Genomic DNA, 23,365 nt, shown 5'->3' with positions numbered 1-23,365 from the left:
AGCATGGCAGAGAATTCTTGCTACTCCACATCCCTGTGGACGGTTGGCACTGCCTGTCCTTTCAATTTAAGCCATTGTGCTGACAGGCAGTGGTCTCACAGGTTTCTGTAGGTTCCCTCCCACCATCTGAGCTTTGTATGTGAAAGGCAGGCGGGAGCCCTCCTCTGGGAATACTTTGTTGAAACCTGTCAATCAGTGTTCTACTGGGCTACGAGAGCTGTGATTTATGTTAGTGATTCTTTTCCCACTCTTGGCTTCAGCTTTTCACTGTTTTATTCCCAGAGAGATAAATGCAGCTTCTGCTTTTATTTTCATATTTTAGTGTGTGTGTGTGTGTGTGTGTGTGTGTGTGTGTGTGTGTATGTGTGAGACCACAGCATTCTACTGGAGGTCAGAGGACCACTTTGGGCAGTCAATATCTCTTTCCATTTTCATATCTTAGGTCGTCTGCTAGGCTTCCGTGGCAAAAGCATTTTCATTATATACTCAATATTCATTGTGGTTTGTCTGTGTAGTTATTAGATTCTTTGATCTCCATTCATTATATTTTAAAAGTTACCGCTGGGATTTCTTTTTAGTTGAGTCTGTTTCATCCACCTGAGAATCTTTAATCTGCGCTTTTGAAAGATACCTTCCTGCTTGACAGTCATTCTTTATATGGGGTGCATTCCTGCATTTTCTGGTGGCTTCCATGTTCCTGCTGAGTAAAAATTTTACTATTAATCTATCTTTGCTCTGAATGAAATGTTTGATTTTTCTCCATCTTCTTTTAGAGCTTTCTATTCATCTGTGGGCGCTATAGTTTCCCAATATGTCTATGCACTGATACATACACACATACATGTTTCATGTATGGGCCTGTGAATGCACACGTGTTACCATGAGGTCCCAGGGATTAGGCTGTCAGCCTTTAGTAGCACAGCGTGTACAGACAGACTGCTTGGGGCTTGCTTTTGAGCCCAAGAGATCTGTTCAAGTTCTGGCTTTCCTCCTTACCCCTTAAGCGACTGCCTCTGTTTCTGAAATTTTCTTTCCAAGAGCCTAGTTACTGCACACTTCGCTGTGTCCTCTGTCTCTTAACCCTTCTCTTCTGTATTTTTTATTCTTTTTTGCTTCTATTTTGGTGATTTTTCTCCCCCATCCCCACTCCGCATTTATCCCTTTTGACCACACACTACTCAACTGCTTCCAATCTACAAGCTGCCAGCACCTTGGTTGTAGTTGTTTTCTGTCATTCTCAGTTCTAAATGGCTTTGTGGTAGTTTCCCAATATTTTATCCCATAGCTCATTTTCTTTGCTGAAATCTAAGCTTGCTTTTCATTTCCTTGAATTCGGTAAGCAGTTCTTCTGCCTCATGTTTCTGATAATCCCATTACTCATAGCTTCTGTGGGACCTTTCCTGGTATTTATTATTTCTTTTAGCTATTATTCATAGCTGTTTCAAATCCCCTTATATACCTAAACATTTCTAATGTCTTAATGTTCCTTACATTTATCTATCTATCTATCTATCTATCTATCTATCTATTTATCATCTATCTATGTATCCATCCATCCATCTATCTACCCATCTGTTTATCTGTTGTATATATGTGTGTGTGTGTGTGTGTGTGTGTGTGTGTGCATGTGTGTGTGTGTGTGTGTAGGAATACCTATGCCAAGTGTGCATGTGGATGTCAGAGGATAACCTTGGGCATCAGTTCTTTCTCTCCACCCTGTGTCTCAGAGATTAAACTCAGGTCTTTAGTCTTAGTAGCAAATGTCCCTACTGGCTGAGCCACCTTGTGGACCCTTGTTAGATATCTGTGTAGAGTTAACTGAGGTCTAAAGTAATTGTGTCAGCCTCCCAAAACAAAATTTGTTTTCTCTAGCTTTCGGGACACCAGTGGCTTAGGATTACTGGACTTTTACTGCTGCTCAAGGTACTGGATACTTTTCCTTTGGGGAGGCAATGGCTCTAGTGTCCAAGGCTTCACACTTAGCCTCAGAATTTGTCCTGGACAATGAAACAGGAAGGCAAGAATCAGCAAAGTGACCCAGCACCATCCTTGTAAGAAGTGGAAATCTTTTTAGTTACTTAGAATGACACTAAATTAACTAGTTTAGTTAAAACCTAAACAGGACCATTGAGGATCAGCAGGTGAATGTGCCTGCCACCGTGCCTAACGGCAGGATGCCTGGAGCCTACTGAAGAGACAATTAACTAGTGTCAGTTGTCCTCTGACCAGCACATGTGTCATGGCACACACACACACACACACACACACACACACACAGTGGGGGAAAAAGATCCTATTGTGTGGTTAAGGAATAGGAGCAGTCAGTACTAGTCTGGATGCTGTGAACAAGCGTGGGATCAGTTAAAGAGATGATCTATTACAGTAATAGATCTTGTTGTTCCTGTATATGGACAATGAGAAAAATGGGCATTTCTGTGAAAAAAGAAATTCCAACATTGGTTAAAAAAAAAAAAAAAAAGCATTTCCACAAGCAGCGGCTATACCTGTACCCTGGGTTAGCAGGCTTACTATCTCCTGCCAGCCCAGTGTGTGCTCGTGATTTATGGAGACATTTCCAAAGGGGGTGTGCACTTTGGACAGACACGAAAGAGTGTGCTTGAGGGTGCAACACTCTGATAGTGACATGTGCAATGGTTAGACCTGTGAGGAACTTCCATAAAATTGGGAGCATGAGAAATAAACCGTATTTCTAAATTAAAACATACTCTTCATGATTTACGATATCTACGCATAATTAAAGCCTCAATTACTGAAGGATGGTAACTTTTTCATAGCGCCCTGAGTTTTCTAGTCACTTTAGGAAGTGGAAAGTCTGTTACTTATACTGAAACAATATTAAATGAACAGAACCCCTCTCTATTCATCGACAGTCTTGCTATTGTACCAATATGTGTGAGTATCTCTGTTCTCTAGGGAGTCCGGGAAGGCACCATAGGAGGCAGAATTCTGAGCTCTGTTGGGGGCCAGTGAGTAGGCACTAGAAAAAAGTAATTAAAGGCAGAAAAGAGACGAGAACAAGCCTCTTGGGCTCACAACAAGCAGCTTTATAGAATCGGGAAGAGAATATAGCTTATAGGACATGCTAATCACACCCCCAGCATAGCACACCCACTGGAGGGGCCGCAGGGAGCCGCTGAAAGTCCTTAGAGCAGGAATGAAGGCTCAGACTCGTGCTTTTAAAAGATCTTGGGGCTGATATATAAAAGGAGACAGGAAGGAAGAAAACGAGCCAGAAGCCCTGAGCTTAGAGGAGAGGTCAAGATTATGGATTTGGAAAGAAACGCCTGAAAAGAAACAGCTAGACACACGTGAAAAATGTGTGAGCGCAGAAGTGGAGGGTTTGTTCTTGTAGGAACTTTCTTACGTGGGGGAAAAACAGTAATGTGTATAACCATATGTCAATATGTATGGGCAAGAGGAGGACACTGGCTGCTCTCCTGTATTGCTGCATTCCCTACGGCCCTGGAACAGGGTCTCTTGCTGAATTGGAAGCTCAACCTTTTGGAGAGGCTGGCCAGCCAGGGAACCCCTAGGCTCTACCAGCCCAGTGTTGGCATGGTAGGCATGAACTGTGCTCTGCTATCTTACTGTAGGTGCTGGAGATCGGAACTCGGGTCTTCATCCTTGCACAGTAAGCACCTCCTTCTACCAACTTCTGTGGGATTTATGCATGCCAGCTCTTGGTTGCTTGGTCCTCAGGACAGTCTTTGAAGGAAGTCCAAAAGCCACATTGGGGGTGTCATTCTCAAGTACACTGTATTAGCTTGCTCGGGCAAACTGCCGTCCTATCATAACCAAGAGAAACCCATCACTTCCCAGCGCTGGAGGCCAGACCTTCAAGGTCCAATCTGGGTTCCTTCCTATTAAGGCTTTCAGGGATGAGCATCTGTCCCAAGCCATTCTTGCTGGTTTTCAAAATGCCACCTTCTCTGTGTCCTTTTTAGAGGGACATCAGTCATACTGGGTCAGGGCCCACCCCAAGGATCTCCCTTTAATTTGTCAACCTCTTTAAAAAATCTTTCTTTAAATGAGGTCATATTCTGAACCACTGAACATGAATGTTTAGCACAACATATGAATTGATGGGGGGGGGGGGAGACCCATGCCGGGACACACCCTATACCATCTGATAGCTCCATGCCTTGAGCTATGTTCTGGAGGAAGACCTATACGCCCATCTGGGTTGACTCATCTCTTTGTGAAAGTGACTTACCCATCTACATACTTTACTGATGGTGTCTGCATTGCTATTACACCACTGTATCATTTCAGATGGATTCATGAACAGGAGAAAGAGACCAGGCACACATGCACACGTGCACATACAACCTGGGCTTGTGCCTGGGCTATAGTAGCATTGTCAGTTCAGGCCAGAGACGGCAGGAGCAGAGACAACATCTTGCCTTGGCCTTCCCTCTCTCCACAGACACCAGTGACCCTGTCAGGGTATCACGGAGCTGAAAACAAGCCCACTTTTGATGCCCTACATGAGTTAAGTGTTGTTGCTACAGCACCACTGTGGAGTTGTGCTAATCCTCTGCCTGCATATGAGGTTGTATTTACAAACACTGAGATAGCCTGGTGATTGATGACGATGATGATGAGGATGATGACGATTTGCAAAATTCATTTGAAAAACGGATGTAACTTAATCCAAGGATGACAACAGCATTATCCCCAGAGGCTCTTAGAACACAGCCTCTGCCTTCAGCTGTTTCAGAAAAACCTGTTTTCCCCCACTCTGATTTAATAGCCCTGTGGATGAAACCAACTCTCAAGAGGGAGATCCCAAGACCAATGCTCACATTCGTCTGGGATGAAATTTAGAAGTTTACAGTTCTGTCTATTATAGGGCAACGTGAAGCCAGGAATGATTTCTCTGTCTTCATGGCACCTGTGAGTTGGGCAGGGAACCACAGGTACCCTGAGAGGAAGTCTGCTGGGTGAAGTTGAAGTTGAATCCTTCTCAGGGATGCCAAAGGATTCTTAGCACAAGGCAGCGACTTGTGGTTACTCTGCTCGGCCACTCTGAGCGGTGCCGTATCTGCCAGGGACCACAGGCATCTATTTTCTCGAGACTCTCCTCATTCCCCTGGAGATGCTCTTGTGGATTAAAGTCCTCCATTCTGAGGGTTAAAGCTTATTCGAAACATACACAGTACATGTGTGTGCTCACAGTAGGAGACAGTAGACTGTTCTCAGCTTTCTCTTGGTGACACGTTACTAAAGGGCCAGGCCACAGCTGACATTTACCTAGGCTGTCGCTGTCATTTTATCATGGGAAGCCACGGGCCAGCTAGAGACTCTTAAGGTGACAAAAGCCACGGAGAGGACAGAGAAAGTCCAAGGCAACAATCAGAACTGAGTTATGTGCTCCATGTCTTACACCAAGTTTTAAAAGACCCCGAAGAAGAGAGTTCGCACATGGATTTTTACAGTTTTGGGGTTCTGGTATAGTCATTGATACCATGAAGAAAATAAAACTTTTTTTGGTGTGTGTGTGTGTGTGTGTGTGTGTGTGTGTGTGTGTGTATGTGTGTGTAATTTTACTAGTAAGGAAGGATTTATAACTGAAATATCTCCTATTTCCCTTAATTCTCCATGTCATGAAAGTTGTTTCAGTTGGCTTAAAAAGCTTGCTCATTATTGTTGAACATACCTTGAAATAAGAAAAAGGTTTTTGTAAGTTTGTGATATACTTCTTAGCACACCAATGGTGAAAGGTGCCCTGGAATTTTATACGGGGTCACTTGGTCAGTAAGCCCCACCGAGGACTGACCAAGGCGCCATAGGCTGCTTCCTTATCCCCTCTGGTTGCCAAAGCCACATAACAAGCTGAGACAGTTCTTCCTCTGTTAGGATGATTTACTGGTATGACAGCACAAAGGCGACAACTCCAGTTTCCAGACCAAATATTTGGACACGTGGCTTGAAAATGACAAGCAGGGTACAGTCCTAAAGAATATGAAGGCCATGGTCACTCTGTCATAAGCTCATTCCTCACACTCTTTAAAAATTTGTGTCTGCATGTGTGTGAGTGTGAAGTGTGTATGTGTGTGTGTGTGCTTGAGTGTGTGTGTGAGCATGTGTGAGTGTATGTGTGAGTATGTGTGTGTGCATGAGTGAGTGTGAGTGTGTGTATGTGTGAGTATGTGTGTGTGTGTGCATGAGTGAGTGTGTGTGTATATGTGTGTGCATGAGTGTGTATGTGTGAGCATGTGTGAGTGTGTGTGTGAGTGTGTGTATGTGTAAGTATGTGTGTGTGTGTGTGTGTATGTGTGTGATTATGTGCATGTGGGCATGTGTGAGTGCCTGTGGAACCCACAAGAAGCCACTAGAGTCCCTGGAGTCCCAGGAAGTGACAAACTACTCAGCATGGGTTCTGGGAACTGAACTGAATTCTCTGGAAGAGCAATGAGTGCTCTTGGCCGCTCAGCCCTCTCTGTAGACCTGTAATTGGCTTGTGGGTAAAACACCCCAGTGTACTGAAAACAGAGCATTTGAGTCAATTCTGAAAATCTGCTCGATTATTTATTTCTCAAATCTTAGCAATTTGTTTACTTTGTTTACTTTTGTGAGTGTATGTGTAGGTTATTTACTTTTGTGAGTGTATGTGTAGGTGCCCTTGGAGGCACCAGAAGAAGGTATTGGACTCTGGAGTTGGCACAACTGGCATTGTGAGCCCCCGATGTGGGTGCTGGGATCTGAACCCTGGTTCTTTCTCATCACGGTGCCATGAACATTTTATAAGCGCTCAGCCAACTGTCCAGATCCTTATTCCTTACTCTTTTTTTATGCAGGGTCTATCACATCCCAGGCTGTTCCTGAACTATGTGGCCAGCCCCAGGATGACCTTGACTCTTCCCTGAACACTGGGATTGCAGGCTAACTCACCTCACATCATCTGTGCGGCACTGGGGATCGATATAGAGGTAAAGCCACTACCACTGAGTCACATCTCCAGTGCCAGTGCCTGTTCTGTTGGTCTGTTTTTTCTTTTATTCCACATTCTGTGACGCTGGAAGCTAAGGCTGTCAATCATAGCCTGGCATCTAGCCTGGCCAGTTAGAGAATTCCATTTCCTGGATGATGATTACATCCTGGAAGCCCAGAATGCTTGAGCCCAGACGAGGAAGAGATAATCTTCTGCCCTTGGGTAAGGATACTGACAGGGGATGGGATGGCATGCAGTAGGATCACAGAGTTTTGAATCTATATCCTAAACCCTCCCTACACCAAACAAAAACCAAACAATGCACAGGCTGTTGCAAACACTGACCAGGTCTGGGTTCCTGTAAATTATAGCCAAGAGCGTTAGCTAACAGGAAACATCCCCACTTCCTATTTTTTACATTGGGGCAGCACGAGTTGGATATTGTCAATGGCGAAAACAAGCATAGGAATTGAACGATTGCTTTCCAGTCTTAATATAAAAATATATGTTTATAATTTGCATTTTATAGTACACACTTCTTTAATATGTCAGCAAAAATCATGCTTCTTTCTCAATCCAAGCACTATTTCAAAGGTGAACTTTTTTTTGCACTAATCTTATAACCAACGCCACATTTAGTACCAAAATTTTAGATACTATAGAAAGGCAAATGGGGAAGGGGTAGGATTTCTAATTTTAGGAAATTGGATCAAACTAATTTTCAGGCAAGCATTGCATCCTACATATGCCTACGTTTCTGGACAAATACAGTCAAACAATCCAGGGAGCCATTATTAGCATGAACTATAGTTTAGGAAGACAAACCATCTTTACATACACATGCCATTAACTCTGGTAAAGCACTCATTTAGGGAGGCATGTAGAAGCCTCACGCTTATCCTCTATGAAGAGTCTTCTAGAAACCCTGATTCAAGTGAAGGAGTGGTGAGGAGACAGTTTTCAGAATGACAATGGTGCTCAGGCCACTTTGAGAATGTCTTTCAGCTTAGGTGTAAGCTCAGATCCCTGCCTGTGAGCACACAGCTCAGCTCACCCTCCTCCCTGGGACCACGCCCACCTCCTTCCCGGGACCACGCCCGCCTCCTTCCTGGGACCACGCCCACCGCCTCCTAGGACCACGCCCACCTCCTCCCTGGGACCACGCCCACCTCCTCCCTGGGACCACGCCCACCTCCTCCCTGGGACCAGGCTCACCTCCTCGCTCTCGATCTTGAGTGTGGCTAGTCGCGACTGCAGCTGCTGGCTCCTGAGCATGAGCTCAGCCTGGACGGGCTGCTGGGCGCTGACTTGACACACCTGACGCAGGAGGGGACAGTGCAGTTATGACAGGCACCACGGAGCAGACCCAGATGCACACGTCTCATTTATCGGTTTTGGGTGTGAATGTGTGCCTGTGCTTGCATGTGTCTTCCTGGTCGTGTGCACGCAGGGCCCCGGCAGTCAACTCGGGGTGTCTATTGCTTTCCAGATGGTTTTGAGGTGGTCTCTCACTGAACCCAGAGCTTACCATGTCAGCTAGACTGACTCATTGGCAAGACTCCGGCAACTGCCTATTGTCTACCCATCCCTTTCCCACCCTTAGTCATCGGGTTACAAGCCTGCCAGGCCTGGCTTTCACACGGGTTCTGGGGATCCGTGCCCCCCAAACCCTTCTGTCTCGTACTTATTTAAGGTTGGACATGACAGACAGGAGTCATATCAACTCTCTGGATTCCCACTGCTCCAGTTACAAGTATACTTTTTTGTTAGTTTTTTGTGAAGTTTTATGTAGCCCAGGCTGACTTTAAACTCAAACATTTCCCATCTCTGCATCCCAAGTGTGGGGACAGACCTATGCCGCCCTGCCTGGCTCCGTCTTTACTTTCGCAGCCACCTTGATGCTTGACTTTTAAACAGACTAGGACAAGAGTAACACACAGAGACATGCAGCCATGACCTGACGCCCTTGGGGAAGGCAGCAGCTGCAGGAGGGCAGAGGGCAAGGGGCAGGGGGCAGAGGGCAGAGGGCAGGGGGCAGAGGGCAAGGGGCAAAGGATGACCCGGTGGACTGTACAGGCATAAAGAAAGGGGTTGCCGGGCTCTGCAGCCAGGCATTTGTGCCTCAGTCTCAGCTCTCATAAGCTGTATGACTTCCTAGTCACGGGGCTGCTACAGGAATGACTGAGACCACATATAAGACACAGAGCCTCAAAAAATAAATAAATAAATAAATAAATAAATAAATAAATAAATAAATAAATAAATAAAATAAAATAAAATAAAATAAAAACCCCGCAAGCATCTTTCAACCATGACTCCTGGCTGGTATCAGCTAAATCCCATGATTTGCCACAGGTTTCATGAGGCAAATTATCTCAGGTGTTGGAAGAAGAGATTGTGGGCAAGACTTCAACGATAGATTTGGTCAAAATGAAGGCATCGTTAAGGTTGCAAGAGAAACACCCGTGTTATTCTGGGTGTATGTTGGCATACACCTGTCATTTCAGCACTTGGGAGGCCGAGGCAGGAGTTCAAGGTTATAGTGAGTTAGCCTGGGCTGTCTTAAAGCCAGACAACAATCTCATCTGTATAAGAACTACACCTATCCGAAATGCTGCAAATTTGCAGGTTTGTGGATTTGTGGATATATACGGGGCCTTTACCCGGCGAGTATCCCTAATCTGATCATCTTAAATTTAAAATGTTTTAGAACCTGAAACTTTTTGAGCCATCTCTTTCATATTTTGGGATTAAGGGCGCTTGATCTGGACTCATCACTTCTCATCAAGTAATTTACTAAATAATAATAATAATAATTTTAAAAGATGATTAGAACATGGTGGGGGGGTAGAGAGATGGCTCAGTGGTTAAGAGTACTGGCTGCTCTTCCAGAGGTCCTGAGTTCACATCCCAGCAACCACATGGTGGTTCACAACCATCTGTAATGGGATCTGATGCCCTCTTCTGGTGTGTCTGAAGACAGCTGCAGTGTACTCACATACATTAAAAAAAGAAAAAGAAAAAGAAACACAGTAGGTATAGACATTTATACCTATCCATATATCATCCATTTGCCTAGACATATATTTATATGTATCAGTTATCTACCTATAATCAAACTGTTTATCATCTGTCTGTTCATTTATGCTCTATACATTTTTGGTCTGGTTTCCTTTGTTCATAGTAACATACGTTGCTATAATTCATTATCAGTTAAAATAGTTTCCTTCATTTTTTCCTTTTGTAAAACAGGATAAAAACTTAAATTCATATAAAGACTACATGGCAGGGACTGTAAAGATGGCTCAGGGATTAAGAGAACATTACTCTATCAGAGGACCAAGCTCAGTCCCCAGTACCCACAGTTTTACCAGAAGACCAAGCTCAGTCCCCAGCACCCACATATCTATCAGAGGACCAAGCTCAGTCCCCAGCACCCACATATCTATCAGAGGACCAAGCTCAGTCTCCAGTACCCACATATCTATCAGAGGACCAAGCTCAGTCCCCAGTACCCACATCTCTATTAGAGGACCAAGCTCAGTCCCCAGTACCCATATCTCTATCAGAGGACCAAGCTCAGTCCCCAGTACCCACATCTCTATCAGAGGACCAAGCTCAGTCCCCAGTACCCACATCTCTATCAGAGGACCAAGCTCAGTCCCCAGTACCCACATCTCTATCAGAGGACCAAGCTCAGTTCCCAGCACCCACATCTCTATCAGAGGACCAAGCTAAGTCCCTAGCACCCACATCTGATGGCTCACAATCACCTGTAACTTTAGCTCTAGGGGACCTGATGCCTTCCTTTCACCTCTGGGGTATTACCTTTAGGACACACACATAGACACACATACATGTGCACACACACACTTAACACCAACTCTTAAGAAAGAGTGCAAGGCAGCTGAGTGTAGTAGTAGCTTACAGGTAGAGGACAGGAGGATCAGGAGTTCAAGGCCAGGCAAGGCTACAGAGTGAGCCCAAGGCCACCCTGAAGGATTTTATGACATAAGAAGCAATTTATGAGATGTTACTGACCTCATCACCCATGTGAGACTGAAACTCAAATTTCATTGGTGGGCAGAATGCCGCCGGGTACATCTCCATGAATCTCTGCTTGTCACTCCTTGGCTCCAAATTGTCCACTGCATTTTCAATGATGTCTAAGCCTTCGTGTCTGGAGGTTTCAAGGTTGTACTCTGCTGAGAGGTACGTTCTGAGGGCTCTGTTCAGACTCGCATGGTAGCCAAGATCGCAGCACTTGAGAATATACAAGAACACAGATACAAATGTTAATTCAAAACTGGCTAAAGTCCTACGTGTGTGACCTTCCAGCATAAGGCTCTGAAGATCCTGATGTTGGATTAGACGTGGGCTTCCTGCAGATGACGTCAGAAGTTGGAGGAACCAAAGAGATGCTGAACTGGATCCCATCAAAATGGATGGTTTTCATGATTCACAAGACATTGTCAAAGAGCAGGAAGGACAGACCAGAATGAGAAAAATGTTTGTAAAGGAACTCTATATATACAAATACATAAAGAGCTTCTGCAACCCAATAATTCAAAATTGCTTGGTTAGAAGAGAGTAGAGACCAAAGAAGGTGACAGGGAAGTGGTTGGGGCGATGTTAGCAAAAGATGCTGGAAGGCTGGCTGGAGAGATGGTTCAGTGGTTAGAGCACCGACTGCCCTTCCAGAGGTTCTGAGTTCAAATCCCAGCAACCACATGTTGGCTCACAACCATCTGTAATGGAATCTGATGCCCTCTTCTGGTGTGTCTGAAGACAGCGACAGTGTACTTATATATAATGAATAAATCTTAAAAAAATGCCAAGATCCTTGGTTATCAGGGAAACACAGAGCAAACGGACAGCAAGAACGAGCGAGAGGTGACTCAGCAGTTACAAGCACTTGTTGCTCTTGCAAAGGGTGTGTGGATTTGGTTCAGAGCACACATTGGCGGCTCACAAGCATCTGTTAATCCCACTTCAGGGGATCTAGTGCCCTCTTCTGGCCTTTGTGGGAACTGCATACGAGGGGTCTCTCTCTCTCTCTCTCTCTCTCTCTCTCTCACACACACACACACACACACACACACACACACTCACACACACACTCACACACACACACACACACTCACACACACACTCACACACTCACTCACACACACACACACACACTCACACACACACACACACACACACACACACACACACACACAAGGGCAAAAATATCCATACACATAAAATAAAAATAAATGAATCTCAACTACAACAAAACCAACGAGAAACCGGCTCACACACACCAACAACAAGTGCTAGGAGGAATGTGGGCAAACTGGAATCTTCTCACACTGTTGGCAGGAGTGTCAAGTGGTAATGTATAGTCACTTCGTAAACAGCTAGTTGCTCAAAAGGTGAAACACTGTTATTCCAAGACTGGGCTGAGGAGGTAGCTCAGTGGGCAGCGGCTGTAACTGTTGTACAAGCAGAAAGGACCTGAGTCCATACCCCGTCACATGTGAAAACCAGAGTGTGGTCACGGATGCCTGCAACCTTCATACATGGGGGTGTGGAGACAGGGCATGTGCGAGGGACGTGCGCTCTGGCTTCCGTGGAGAGCCTCGCTCGAGGGAACTGGAGAGTGAGTGACAAGTGATGTTCCTGTTGCCTCTACACATATATAGACTATACACATGTGTGCACACACAAGTGCATATGCACATAACATGCACACACATGGTCATGGGCTCAGAATTTTTTCCTAGGTATGTATGAAGGAAGAATGAAAAGAACTTGCCCCTGAATAGTTACAGCACCTCTATTCATAGCAACAACGTGAAAGAAATGTCCACCGGTCAATGAATACATAATCAGATTGCCATACAACCATATACATTAGAATAGTATTCATCCACAGAAAGGTCCATGGTGCAACACGAATGAACCTTAGAAATATGCTACGTAGAAGAAGTCAGTCACAAATAAGCCTATACATCGTATGAATCCATTTATCTACTGTAAAGAGCAGACACATCCAGATCTAATCATGCTGGGGGAGGCAAGGAGGGACTGGAAGAATTGGAGGGGTAACTGCTGAGGGGCGCAGAATGTCCTTTAGGGATAATAAAACTGTTCTAAAATTGACTGTAGTGACGGGCACATGGTTCTCTGGATGGACTAAATGCCAACTGTAGACTTTTAGTGCCTGAGCGGAGGGGTATGTGAATTACACATAATAAAGCTATCAAAAACGTGACCGCGGAGAACGACCGTGGAAGGAAACAATGAAGATCAGCATCCAACTTTCATTCACTCAACGCTGAGACAGATACAGCAATTTATGCACATCCTTCTAGGAGACAAATATGCTAAGTGAGGTTTCAGATTTGCATATTTTATTGACGACTCAGACTCAAGACTAATTCAGATTTGTAGAAGGGAACAGGCTTGAATCTGTCAAAATATTCAGAAATGCCTTCCCTTTTAGCTCCCGCATAAAATTCTTAAATAAGAAATGGTTGCTAGCTCTTACTCTCCCGGCCTCTTGTTCTCTCCTGCTCTCCCCCCCCCCCCCGCCCCTCCTTCCATATTCTCCCTCCCTTCCTCCCTCCCTCCCTCCCTCCCTCCCTCCCCGTGTTCATGGCTGGCCTCTGCTTCTCTCCTCTCCTCTCTCTCTCTGCCCCTACTACCCTCTTAACTCCCCTCCCCATGCCCTGAATAAACTCTATTCTGTACTAGAAAGAGAGAAAAAGAGAAGGAGGGAAAGAAAGAAGGAAAGGAAGAAAGAAACGGTTGCTAAAGACCTCTTGTTACAGACAAAATGTTTTTCATACTCAGGAATCAAAGCGCTTTGAGTGGGCTGAAGAGATGGTTTGGAAGTTAGGAGGATTGAGGTTTAAGACCCAGCCTCTACCTGGGTGGTTCACAAGCATCTGAATCACCAGCTTCAGGGGAATTCCATGCTTCTGGCCTCTGTGGGCACCTGCAACCACATGCATATACTCCACACAGACACAGATACATAATTAAAAACAAAAGTAATTTTTAAGGAAAGAGCTTTGATGTTTCCCCCTCCCCGAGTCATTATTACCTTTTCTCATGCATCCTAAGTGAATATGATTAAAAAGAAGCATGTAAGTCTAGAAATGAGCCAGCAATTACTGACAGCAGAATTTTAGATTTGCACTTATTAGAAGAAGAGGAGAAGAAGGAGGAGAAAGAGGAGAAGGAGGAAGAGGAAGAGAAGGAGTAGGAAGAAGCGGAAGAGGAGGAGGAGGAGGAGGAAGAAGAAGAGAAGAAGAAGGAGAAGAAGAAAAGGAGAAGGAGGAGGAGGAGAAAAAGGAGAAGGAGGAAGAGGAAGAGAAGGAGGAGGAAGAAGAGGAAGAGGAGGAGGAGGAAGAAGAAGAAGAAGAAGAGAAGGAGAAGGAGAAGAAGAAGAGGAGAAGGAGGAGGAGGGAGAAATCCTTAAAGAGAAAACACATCATTTTAAACAGGCAAGCCCAGGTCATCTTCATCTTGCTCTAATGAAGTCAGTCAATTCACCTTGATTCATTTCAAATCATTAATCGGTCAGGTGCCAGGGATTCCACTAGGCTCCAGGCACATCAAAAACACTTCCATCCTAAAGGAATGGGAATTGAAGCTGTTTATTTGTTTCTGAAGACGGTAGGAGACGGGACACCCAGGAAGCAGCTTTGGCATACAAAAGCAGGTCCACCAGGCCAGGAAGCATCAACCAGCTTTTGTGAAGGGACATAAGGAATCCCAAGCAGTTAGAAACACCAAATGCCAACCCGGAGGCTCTGTGGCAGGTGCACCCTTTGCATGAAGGCAGCCCTAGGTGAGTTTTCCCCAAACTGCAGTGAAAACTTTGCCCTTTCTAGCTTCAATTTCCGAATCATTAAAACAGGGGCTTTCAAGGAAAGTTACTTTTGAAATCTTGTCGCTCAAGATGTGACCAGCAGCGACAGTTTCACTAGGGGCTTGTTAGAATCCCAGGCTTGGGACATGACTCAGCAGGTGTCGGGGCTTGCTGCCAAACCAGGTGATCCTGAGTCCCAGGACCCCCACATGGGGAATGACAGAACAGTACACTACAGGCTATTTTCTGATCTCTACACACTTGCTATGGCCAGTGCTACACACACACACACACACACACACACACACAATCACACATTAAAAAAAAAGAACTTAAACTGTTTAAAAATACAGATTAAGCTGCATCCCTGACCCATTAGTGTGGAATCAGCAGTTTAAGCAGGGATGCATAGTTGAATGATTAAACACTGGAAACAGTTCCCTAGAACGTTCCAGTGTCAGGGTCTTGTCGCCCTGTCCTCTGGGGGTGCTGTTTCCCCAAGCTGACAGGAGGATTTGATTAAATATGATTTGATTTATAAAAATTGGCAAACAGCTATGATGTCACAATTACAAGCAATACAGTTGTGAAATGTGGCAAATGACTCACTGCCATCCATCTCTCGGATCAGCTGCGCCCAAACACAGAGAACGATTCATCTTGGTTAATTTGGAAATTCTGGGCTCAAACGAACAAAGACTTCCTTTATTCCCCTTGCTTCTCCCAATCTATAATGGATCCCTGCAGTTTTTATACATCGGAGAGATTGGGGGAATAATCATTCTATCTTTCAATAACATCTTATTTTGCAAAGACACAGGTTTGTAAAGGAAGCGGGCCTCATTTCTTTAATATGCACTAGTGCTTACAATCAGTCCACTATTCAAAATGAAGACAGAGTCTTCCACCTGATTATACGGAAGCAAGGAGACCTGCTGCTTCCTTGTGCAAGTATTGATTCGGGTGGGGATTAATAGGCTGCAATAGAAAGAAGTGACCGAGAAAGGCCTTTGACTCCTGACACAACCTGTGCTCCTTAGAACTTAAAAGAGAAATGGTTACTGGAGGGAAGGAGAGAGGGAGGGAAAGAGGGAGGAAGGAAGGAATGGAGGAGATCGGAGGTAGAAAGGAAAAAGGAAGGAAGGGAGGGAGAAATGGAGGGAAGGGAAATAAAATGGAGGGCAGGCAGAAAGAATTCTGACCTCAACTACCAAACGGGCTCCAAAGTACAAAAGCCCTGGTGGGCTTCTATTTCCAGTATAGCCAAGTGGATCCTGTGGCTGTAAGACCTGGTTTCACAGTGGCTTCCTAATGGGATAGCGGAACAGACATCTGGCTTAGTAGCTCTAGTTACCTAGCAGGTACTTCTGGACTTGCCCTCCTATGCCTGGTGTGTGTGTGTGTGTGTGCGTGTGTGTGCGCACGCGCGCACTGGCCTCTGACAGGCAGTCTTCATCTACACCCCCTATGGTGTGCAACGGTTCATAAAGCCACTTCATTGGCGTGAGTTTATTACTTCTGTTATGTGACATTTCCAAATTCTAGGTTTCTCAAGCATCCCAAACGTAGAGCAAGCCTAGTCACAGATGAGTCTCTTTTTTTCTAAGCCAGAAGCTGAAATGACATTGGATATGTTCGGACTCAAGATATTTGGTTAAAACAGTCTCAAGTAATTCTATGGGACTTATGAATTATTAATGAGACACGAAAGGCCAGCTTCTGCACAGAGAGCCGAGTTATAGCCCAAGCACATTTAATGATGAAAATACATAGGAAACCAATAAACTACTTCATTCAAACAAAGCTCTGTTATTCCAGCAGACGAAGAACTCCGGATGAATGCACAACATCATGGACCAAAAGAGTGGGGGAGGAAGGACTGTTGGAATCACAAGCATGCATTTAAAAAAACCTTAAGATTTTTAAAAATCCTAAGCAATGCCAAGACACAGCGCACTAGGTATCAGTCTAAGCACAGCAGCCTAACCTCAGCCGGAAGGGTTGCGACCTGTATCACAGTGAAGATGAGACTAGGCAGCAAGGGCAATGACAAACACAATTACTTCCTTTTGTCCCAAGCACTGTCCCAAGTGGACCACAGTTCCCAGGAAGGCTCCTTCCCTTCCCCACCTCTCTGCCCCCCTTAGTGCAGATTCTGTGACACCAGGAGCCTGTAATAGAAAGAAGTCTGGGGTTGCTGATTCCCCAAGTCCTAGCCAAGGACATTTGCAGGACAGTCCTTGAAGCACAAAGAGGAGAGCACCAAGCACCCCATGACTCCGGCAGCTATGGAACTTGAGCAGAGGGGAGGGTCCCCTATTTCCTGCCTTCACCCCTGTACTCTGCCTGAGAGTTCTGAGTGGTCTTTTTCTTTCTAATTCCTCCATCTGGATCTCATTTCTAACAAGGCAGAGCCAAGTGTATATAAGATTCCCTACAGACTAGGCATGAGCTCTGAGCTGGGGAAGGAGGAGAAGGGCAGTATTCTACACCCTAGGGGGGCACAGGCTCCCCAGGAGAGAGGTGCCAAGCACACCTTTGATTGTTGCCTTTGCTGTGGAAATTGGAAGACTATTCCCACACCTTATTTTGAATCTTTTTGAAAAATAGGGCAAGCCAAGGACACTAGGATTCTAAAAAAAGCAGCTTTCCTGTGCCTAAGAGTGGCTTTCAAGGGACTAGAAGGAGGGGAGTCCAAAGCGCCTGGATTAGCAGTCAAGTGAAGGGGTCACTGCTTCAGAATCACCATCTCCTCGTCCTCCACATTTTCCTCTAGCCATTTCTTACTTTAACCCAGAAACTGTAGACACATTTTTTTTTTGAGAAATAACCATCCCATGGGATCAAGCCAGATACCTTAATTTTCACAAGCACATTTCTATATTCCCGTTTTCCAAGCAGGGTTTCTGAGCATCCACAGAGAGCTGGCCATTCAATTCTCGTGGCTCTGTATCACTTGTGACCAAACACTTAGTAAAAACAAGGTTTCCAGTTTCCCCCTGAGCAATGGTATGTTTCTGTAATAGGAATAGATACAAACTAGGGTACAGGACTGACACGGATTGCTGATAGGTCTCCGCTAATGAAGAGCTTAATAATCACCTGTTACCTGAAGCGTCTCCCACCCACCAGACTCATTCTCCTAACGCCAAGAAAATCAAGAGGAAGGAGAGAGATCAGACACAGTGAGCTCAGATTCAGGCCACATGGCAAATGTTATGGGAAAAATAAAATAAAGGGTCAGAGCAGTGGCATCCAGAGGGAAGGTTGTTGGCCTTTTATTTAGGGTAGTGGGAAGGTAATGTGCACACAAGGAAGGACTGAATCTTGTCAAGTTTCTGCAACAAAGCACACAGGCCCCAAGCACGGAAGTGCACTGTGGCTCTGTGGGACAGACAGCTCAGCATACAGAAGCATCTTAAAGCATCTTAAGTGAAGGTAATGTGTAGATGGAGGTGGGAGGCAGGAGGGTACCAATTCAACCAATTCATAACGGATAATTACGAACATCCAGCTCTTATTCTAAGGGTACAGGAGGCCTCTGGAGAATTCAAACGGTGTCTGGTTTCTGACTTTTAGTACTATGAGAGTCTGGGAAGAGAACAGAGCTATGGAAGAGATGAGGGCAGGTTGTGGGGGTACATTTCACTGAATGGATGGATGAACAGAAGGAAGCAACACAGGCAGGTGGTGAGGTGAAAGCCCAGGAGCCCAAGGTTGTCATACAGAGTGGTACATAGAGTTTGGAATCTTCACAAGGGAGAGATGTGGGATTTGCTGATGCATTCTATGGGGGGGGGGGGGGGAAGTGGTAGCATTTCTTGGGGCATGGAAAATTACTAAGAAGAAAGGTGTCTTTACAGAGGGTGGCGAAGGTCTGGAAAATAGACATTAGAGGTGCTTAGGAAGTTAGGTATGTTCAGGATGCCCACACACATGTACAACAGCTGGCAGGAAACTGATGCACCGATCAGGAGCCCAGGGAGGAGGACCAAGGCTGATGATAGAAATCTAAGGTCCACCAGTTAATGGCCCTAAGAGAAACAAATGCAGAGATCTGGGGTTTCACTGTGGAGGTTTTTGGCATTCAGAGATCCAGAGGAATATGGCCAAGCAAACACTGGGAGACTAGAACCACCACCACTACCAGCAGGACCACCAGAAGGACCAGCACTACCGTCACCAGCACCACCACCTCCACCACCACCACCACCACCTCCACCACCACCACCACCACCAGCACCACCACCACCACCACCTCCACCACCACCACCACCACCACCAGCACCACCACCAGCACCACCACCTCCACCACCACCTCCACCACTACCATCACCACCACCTCCACCAGCACCACCACCAGCACCAGTCCTTATTTCAGGGACTTGGTTGAAGCAAAAGTCTGTGGCATCCCCATCAGAAGAAACTTTAAATGCCACTTCCTTCATTCAAGTTTTGAAACACCCCTCAAAAATCACGATGGCTTAAAACCATGGCCACAGTAGTCTTCATGATCACCAGGATACGCTAACCCACAGAACACAGTCTCTGTAATCTTTCTAATAAAAGTTCAGGTCTAACTGGGGAAATAGGGTACCGCATTTTTGACAGGTTTTCACAAATAATTCTGGATATGACCATGTATGGGGGGGGCATGGTCCTGACTGAGTAAGGAACCTAAACTCCGATTAAGTTGCTCTTTCATGAAATGTACCCAAGAGAGAAAAAGATAAGGCTAACAGCTTTAGCACAAGATTATTCAGAAATGGTGGCAGAGAGGCGGTGGGGATACGCACTGCAATCTAATTTCAGTCTCACCCTGTATAAGTGGCCAAGAAAGCCACGGATACAGCAATAGCCAGTGTGAGAGAGATGTCTGTGTGGAGAAAAATGTCCAGAGTAGGGAGTTATCTCCTGCAAGTATTACATGAGAAAGACATGGCCTCCAAGCTCCCAAGGGAGGTGCGACTTTTCCTCTGGGGAAACTGGAAAATGGAATTGTTTGGAAAGAGTAACATATAGGGAGGTGTTTGGTGACATGGGACCAATAGCATTTTATCATTGAGGACTTAGTTTCTCTGAATGCATCTTAGAAGTGAGGATCTGTATGGGACAAGATCTGAATGGAAATACAGGTCTTTCCCGGAAGGAATGAGGTCCCAGTTATTGTTAAGAATTCTGAATTCACAGATTGGGGGATTTGATTATTAGGTTAAGGAATCCTACTGTCCAGATCTGCGTGCTTAGCTGGGCATGCCAGCGCAGGAGCTTACTCCCAGTACTCTGGAGGCAGAGGCAGGTGGATTTCTTCTAGTTCAAAGTCAAGCTGGCCTTCACAGAGTTCCGGGCTAGCCAGTGTACATTCTTGGCTGAGGAGGCTGAGTGAGAAAAGTGCTTGCTGCACAGGTGTGAGATCTGAGCTTAAATCCCTAGAACCCACAAGGTGCTGGTGGCGAGGATATCTGCAAACCTGGTGCTACTGGGGTGGGATGAAAGCCAAGGCCGGAGAGCCCTGGGAAGCTCCTGGCCTGTCAGCCTGGGAAACGCAGTGGGAAAACAAAAGGCAGTTGCTTCAAACAGGGAAAGCAAGGATGAAACCCGAGGTCATTCTCCAAGTTCCACACATGTACCACGGCACAGCCAAACTCAGACACTCATGCATACACACACATTGTAAGCACACGTGTGTATATACACATTAAGAGCACTTTCTCTTGCAGAGGACCTGAATTCAATTCCTTGCTCCCACGTGGTGGTTCACAACCATCTTGGCATCCTTCAGCTCTGGGGCTTTTAGCACTCTCTTCTGACCTTCATGGGCTCCAGGCATGTACGTGGTGCACATACATACATACATACATGTAGGCAAAACAGTCACACACATAAAGTAAATAAATCTAAAAACATATTGCCACGGTCCCAGAAGTTCCCTATGTTATTTTTCCTGGGCTTCTCCCTGGGCGAGCATAAACACACATACTGTAGAAAACTAAAGTCACGAGCAGTAAATAACGCCACTGTAGCCTTCCTTCCGTGCGACTGCACTGGGAAGAGCTGAGGTGATCACTTGTAAAATTTGAACTCGTTATGTGCATATCCAAAAGTCTAGAGTGCCTGGGGCCAGAGATGCGTACTCATTGTTAGGACTTAGCACTCAGGTATCTTCAACCAAAACAGCAGCAGCAGCAACAAACACAACCACAAAAGATACTCAGATGACAGCTAAGCTATCATAGTCTTCATCACATTATCTTGTGTACCAAAAAGTTGATTTATAATACTTAATACTTTATATTTATACTGATTAAAACACCCATTTAACCTACAATGCTTATTAAAGTTGTCTGCTCAGTGACAAAAAAAATCATCATAAAATGAATCCATTGATCTCAAAAGGCACAATCAAGACCTTAAGACGGATTCAAGTCCTAGAAGGGGTCTAGTCATTAATTTTTTTAAAGTATTAGATTTTCCTGCTCTGATAGGCATTTCTGAAAGAGAAAGAACAGACTTACCAATTCAGATATTGATAAGTAAAGGCAATACTCATCCAAGACAGAAAAATTAGCATTATTAAATAACTTTTAAGCATCCAAAGACTTCAAAAGTTAAAAAAATTGACCAGGTTTATGAAAGTTTTGCACTGATTATTAAAGTTTTAATAATCAAGTTTGAAAGGAGGATATTGACTCAATCAGGGCATTATTGATATATATTTAAATCGATTAATCTGAAGTACTTAGATTATATAAAACTCAATTTCTTTTAATTTAAGTTATTAATTTATATCCCAAGGAAGGTTTTCGCTAATGAAAAGTAAATTATGGTTCAGGTGTTGCCAAGTTCTGAATCACTACATCCTAACAAAATCCAGACTTAAGGGACATTGAAATATCTTTGTCTGTTGTAAGGGGGAAAGCAAGTAACTGCACAGTGGGAAATCAGAGTTGTGTTTCCATGGGCTCATTGTAACCCTGCTACGGGGAGCTAAACCACAGTCCTTGCATAAGGTGCAGCCACGTCATTTACGAGGTGGTCTGCTGTGAGGTGGTCAATCTGAACTCACTGAGCCTTTATTTAAAGTTCATTTCGTAGAGAGTATAAAGTGGGTGCGGAGACACAATAAAGTACTCGAGAAAGAGGCGTCCAGACAAACCTCGAAGCAGGGGCTCTGGCCTCTCTGTCCCGCGTCTCTTCAGCAAGCATTCTGTCAAGTGGGAAGAGACCTGAGGTCTACATTTCCAAGGATCCTGCACGATCCTCGGTTTGGTGTGATCTGGACGCAACAGCTGGATTGTTTAATGAAACACGACTTGGGGTGGGAAATGGGAAGGCAGCCTGATGATTAAAGGAAACGAAGCTCCGCTGGGACAGGAAGATGGAGGCCGTTAATGGGGGAGGAGGGAAGGCAGGCTAAACTATGCAAACTATGGTTCCAGGTCTTCTCTGTCTGGCATGTGCGTGTGGGTGAGTCTGAGTTGTATCAGTGATAATCTCAGATGTAGACCATGATGACACTTTTATCATAGCTTGTGGCATCTTTTGTTTTCTATACTATGGTTGTGCGGGTCCCATGCTAATAAATAGCTAAAACTACGTATTCCATGGAAAATCCTTGGTTCTTCTGTCATCCAAGCGGGCTATTTATGATCATCCATCGTAGCAAATTTGTTAGATATGGATGTTAGAGATGGGAGAACTGAAGACTTTTGTAAAAAGACCTCAGCTTCGATTCTCTGATTTTATAACACCGTGACTTTACTGAGATGCAATTACTGACTTGCATGTCATTTTGACTGTGCATTAGAGACACTGTCTTGACTTCCTCTAGTTGGAGAGATAGCAATTTCCCCATTAATATCACTGACATCAGACAGCTTAGAATAAAACGTACATTGTTAAATAAGTTCACACAGCATAAACCTTTGCATAGTAATCACCCTGTTTCTTTTCCACCAGGGAAGGTCAAGCTTTATGGGTCTCAGGCTTCACTGATATGTTTGCAAAAGGGGACCCAAAAAAATGAGCAGCTATTTTAGAATGTCTACCGCTTTAAAAAAAAAAAAAAAATCAAGGAGCCGAAAGTTTATTTTCTTTCAGCTTAGAGTGCTTGGTTTCAGCAGATTCTGATAGCAAACCAACTCCATATCATTTCCTCCAAACTTCATGTTTAAGTCATGTCTCTTAGGAATTGTTCACCTTTTAAAAAGTTGATCTTTAAAAGTCTAACTTTTGAAAAAACTGAAAACCACTGGGCACATTTAAGGGTTACCTAGAGCAGAGTCAATGAGATCTGGAGGTGAAGGGTGTCTTAGTTTAGGGTCTGGGGAGACGGCTCATGAGGCAAAGTGCTCGCTGCTGAAGCGTGAGGACCAGAGTTTGGATTTCCAGAACCAATATAAAAAGAACAGGCACAGTGTGTACCTGAACTCCCAGCACTGGGAAGGAGGGCCCCTGGGGCTAGATGGCCAGCTGCCTTGGTCACTGTTCTATTGCTGTAAAGAGACATCATGACCAAGGCAACTGTTATAAAGAAAAACATT

General features: G+C 44.9%; 1 protein-coding gene across 2 annotated transcripts in view; it reads right to left on the bottom strand.

Annotated features, from left to right (window-relative positions):
• The window catches only part of SRGAP1 (SLIT-ROBO Rho GTPase activating protein 1), a gene marked incomplete at both ends in the record, with an annotated part of 259,181 nt that overhangs the window by 52,073 nt on the left and 183,743 nt on the right, over positions 1 to 23,365 (bottom strand). For both annotated transcript variants that reach the window (XM_080935754.1, XM_080935755.1), the window contains 2 exons: positions 8,171 to 8,272; positions 10,997 to 11,218. In XM_080935754.1, the coding sequence (XP_080791880.1) occupies positions 8,171 to 8,272; positions 10,997 to 11,218 (324 nt within the window). The remainder of the gene's footprint in view (positions 1 to 8,170; positions 8,273 to 10,996; positions 11,219 to 23,365) is intronic.

This window comes from Micromys minutus (assembly GCF_963924665.1).
Source record: "Micromys minutus genome assembly, chromosome: 22".
Lineage (NCBI taxonomy): Eukaryota > Metazoa > Chordata > Mammalia > Rodentia > Muridae > Micromys > Micromys minutus.
This window is presented reverse-complemented; position numbering and strand designations above follow the sequence as displayed.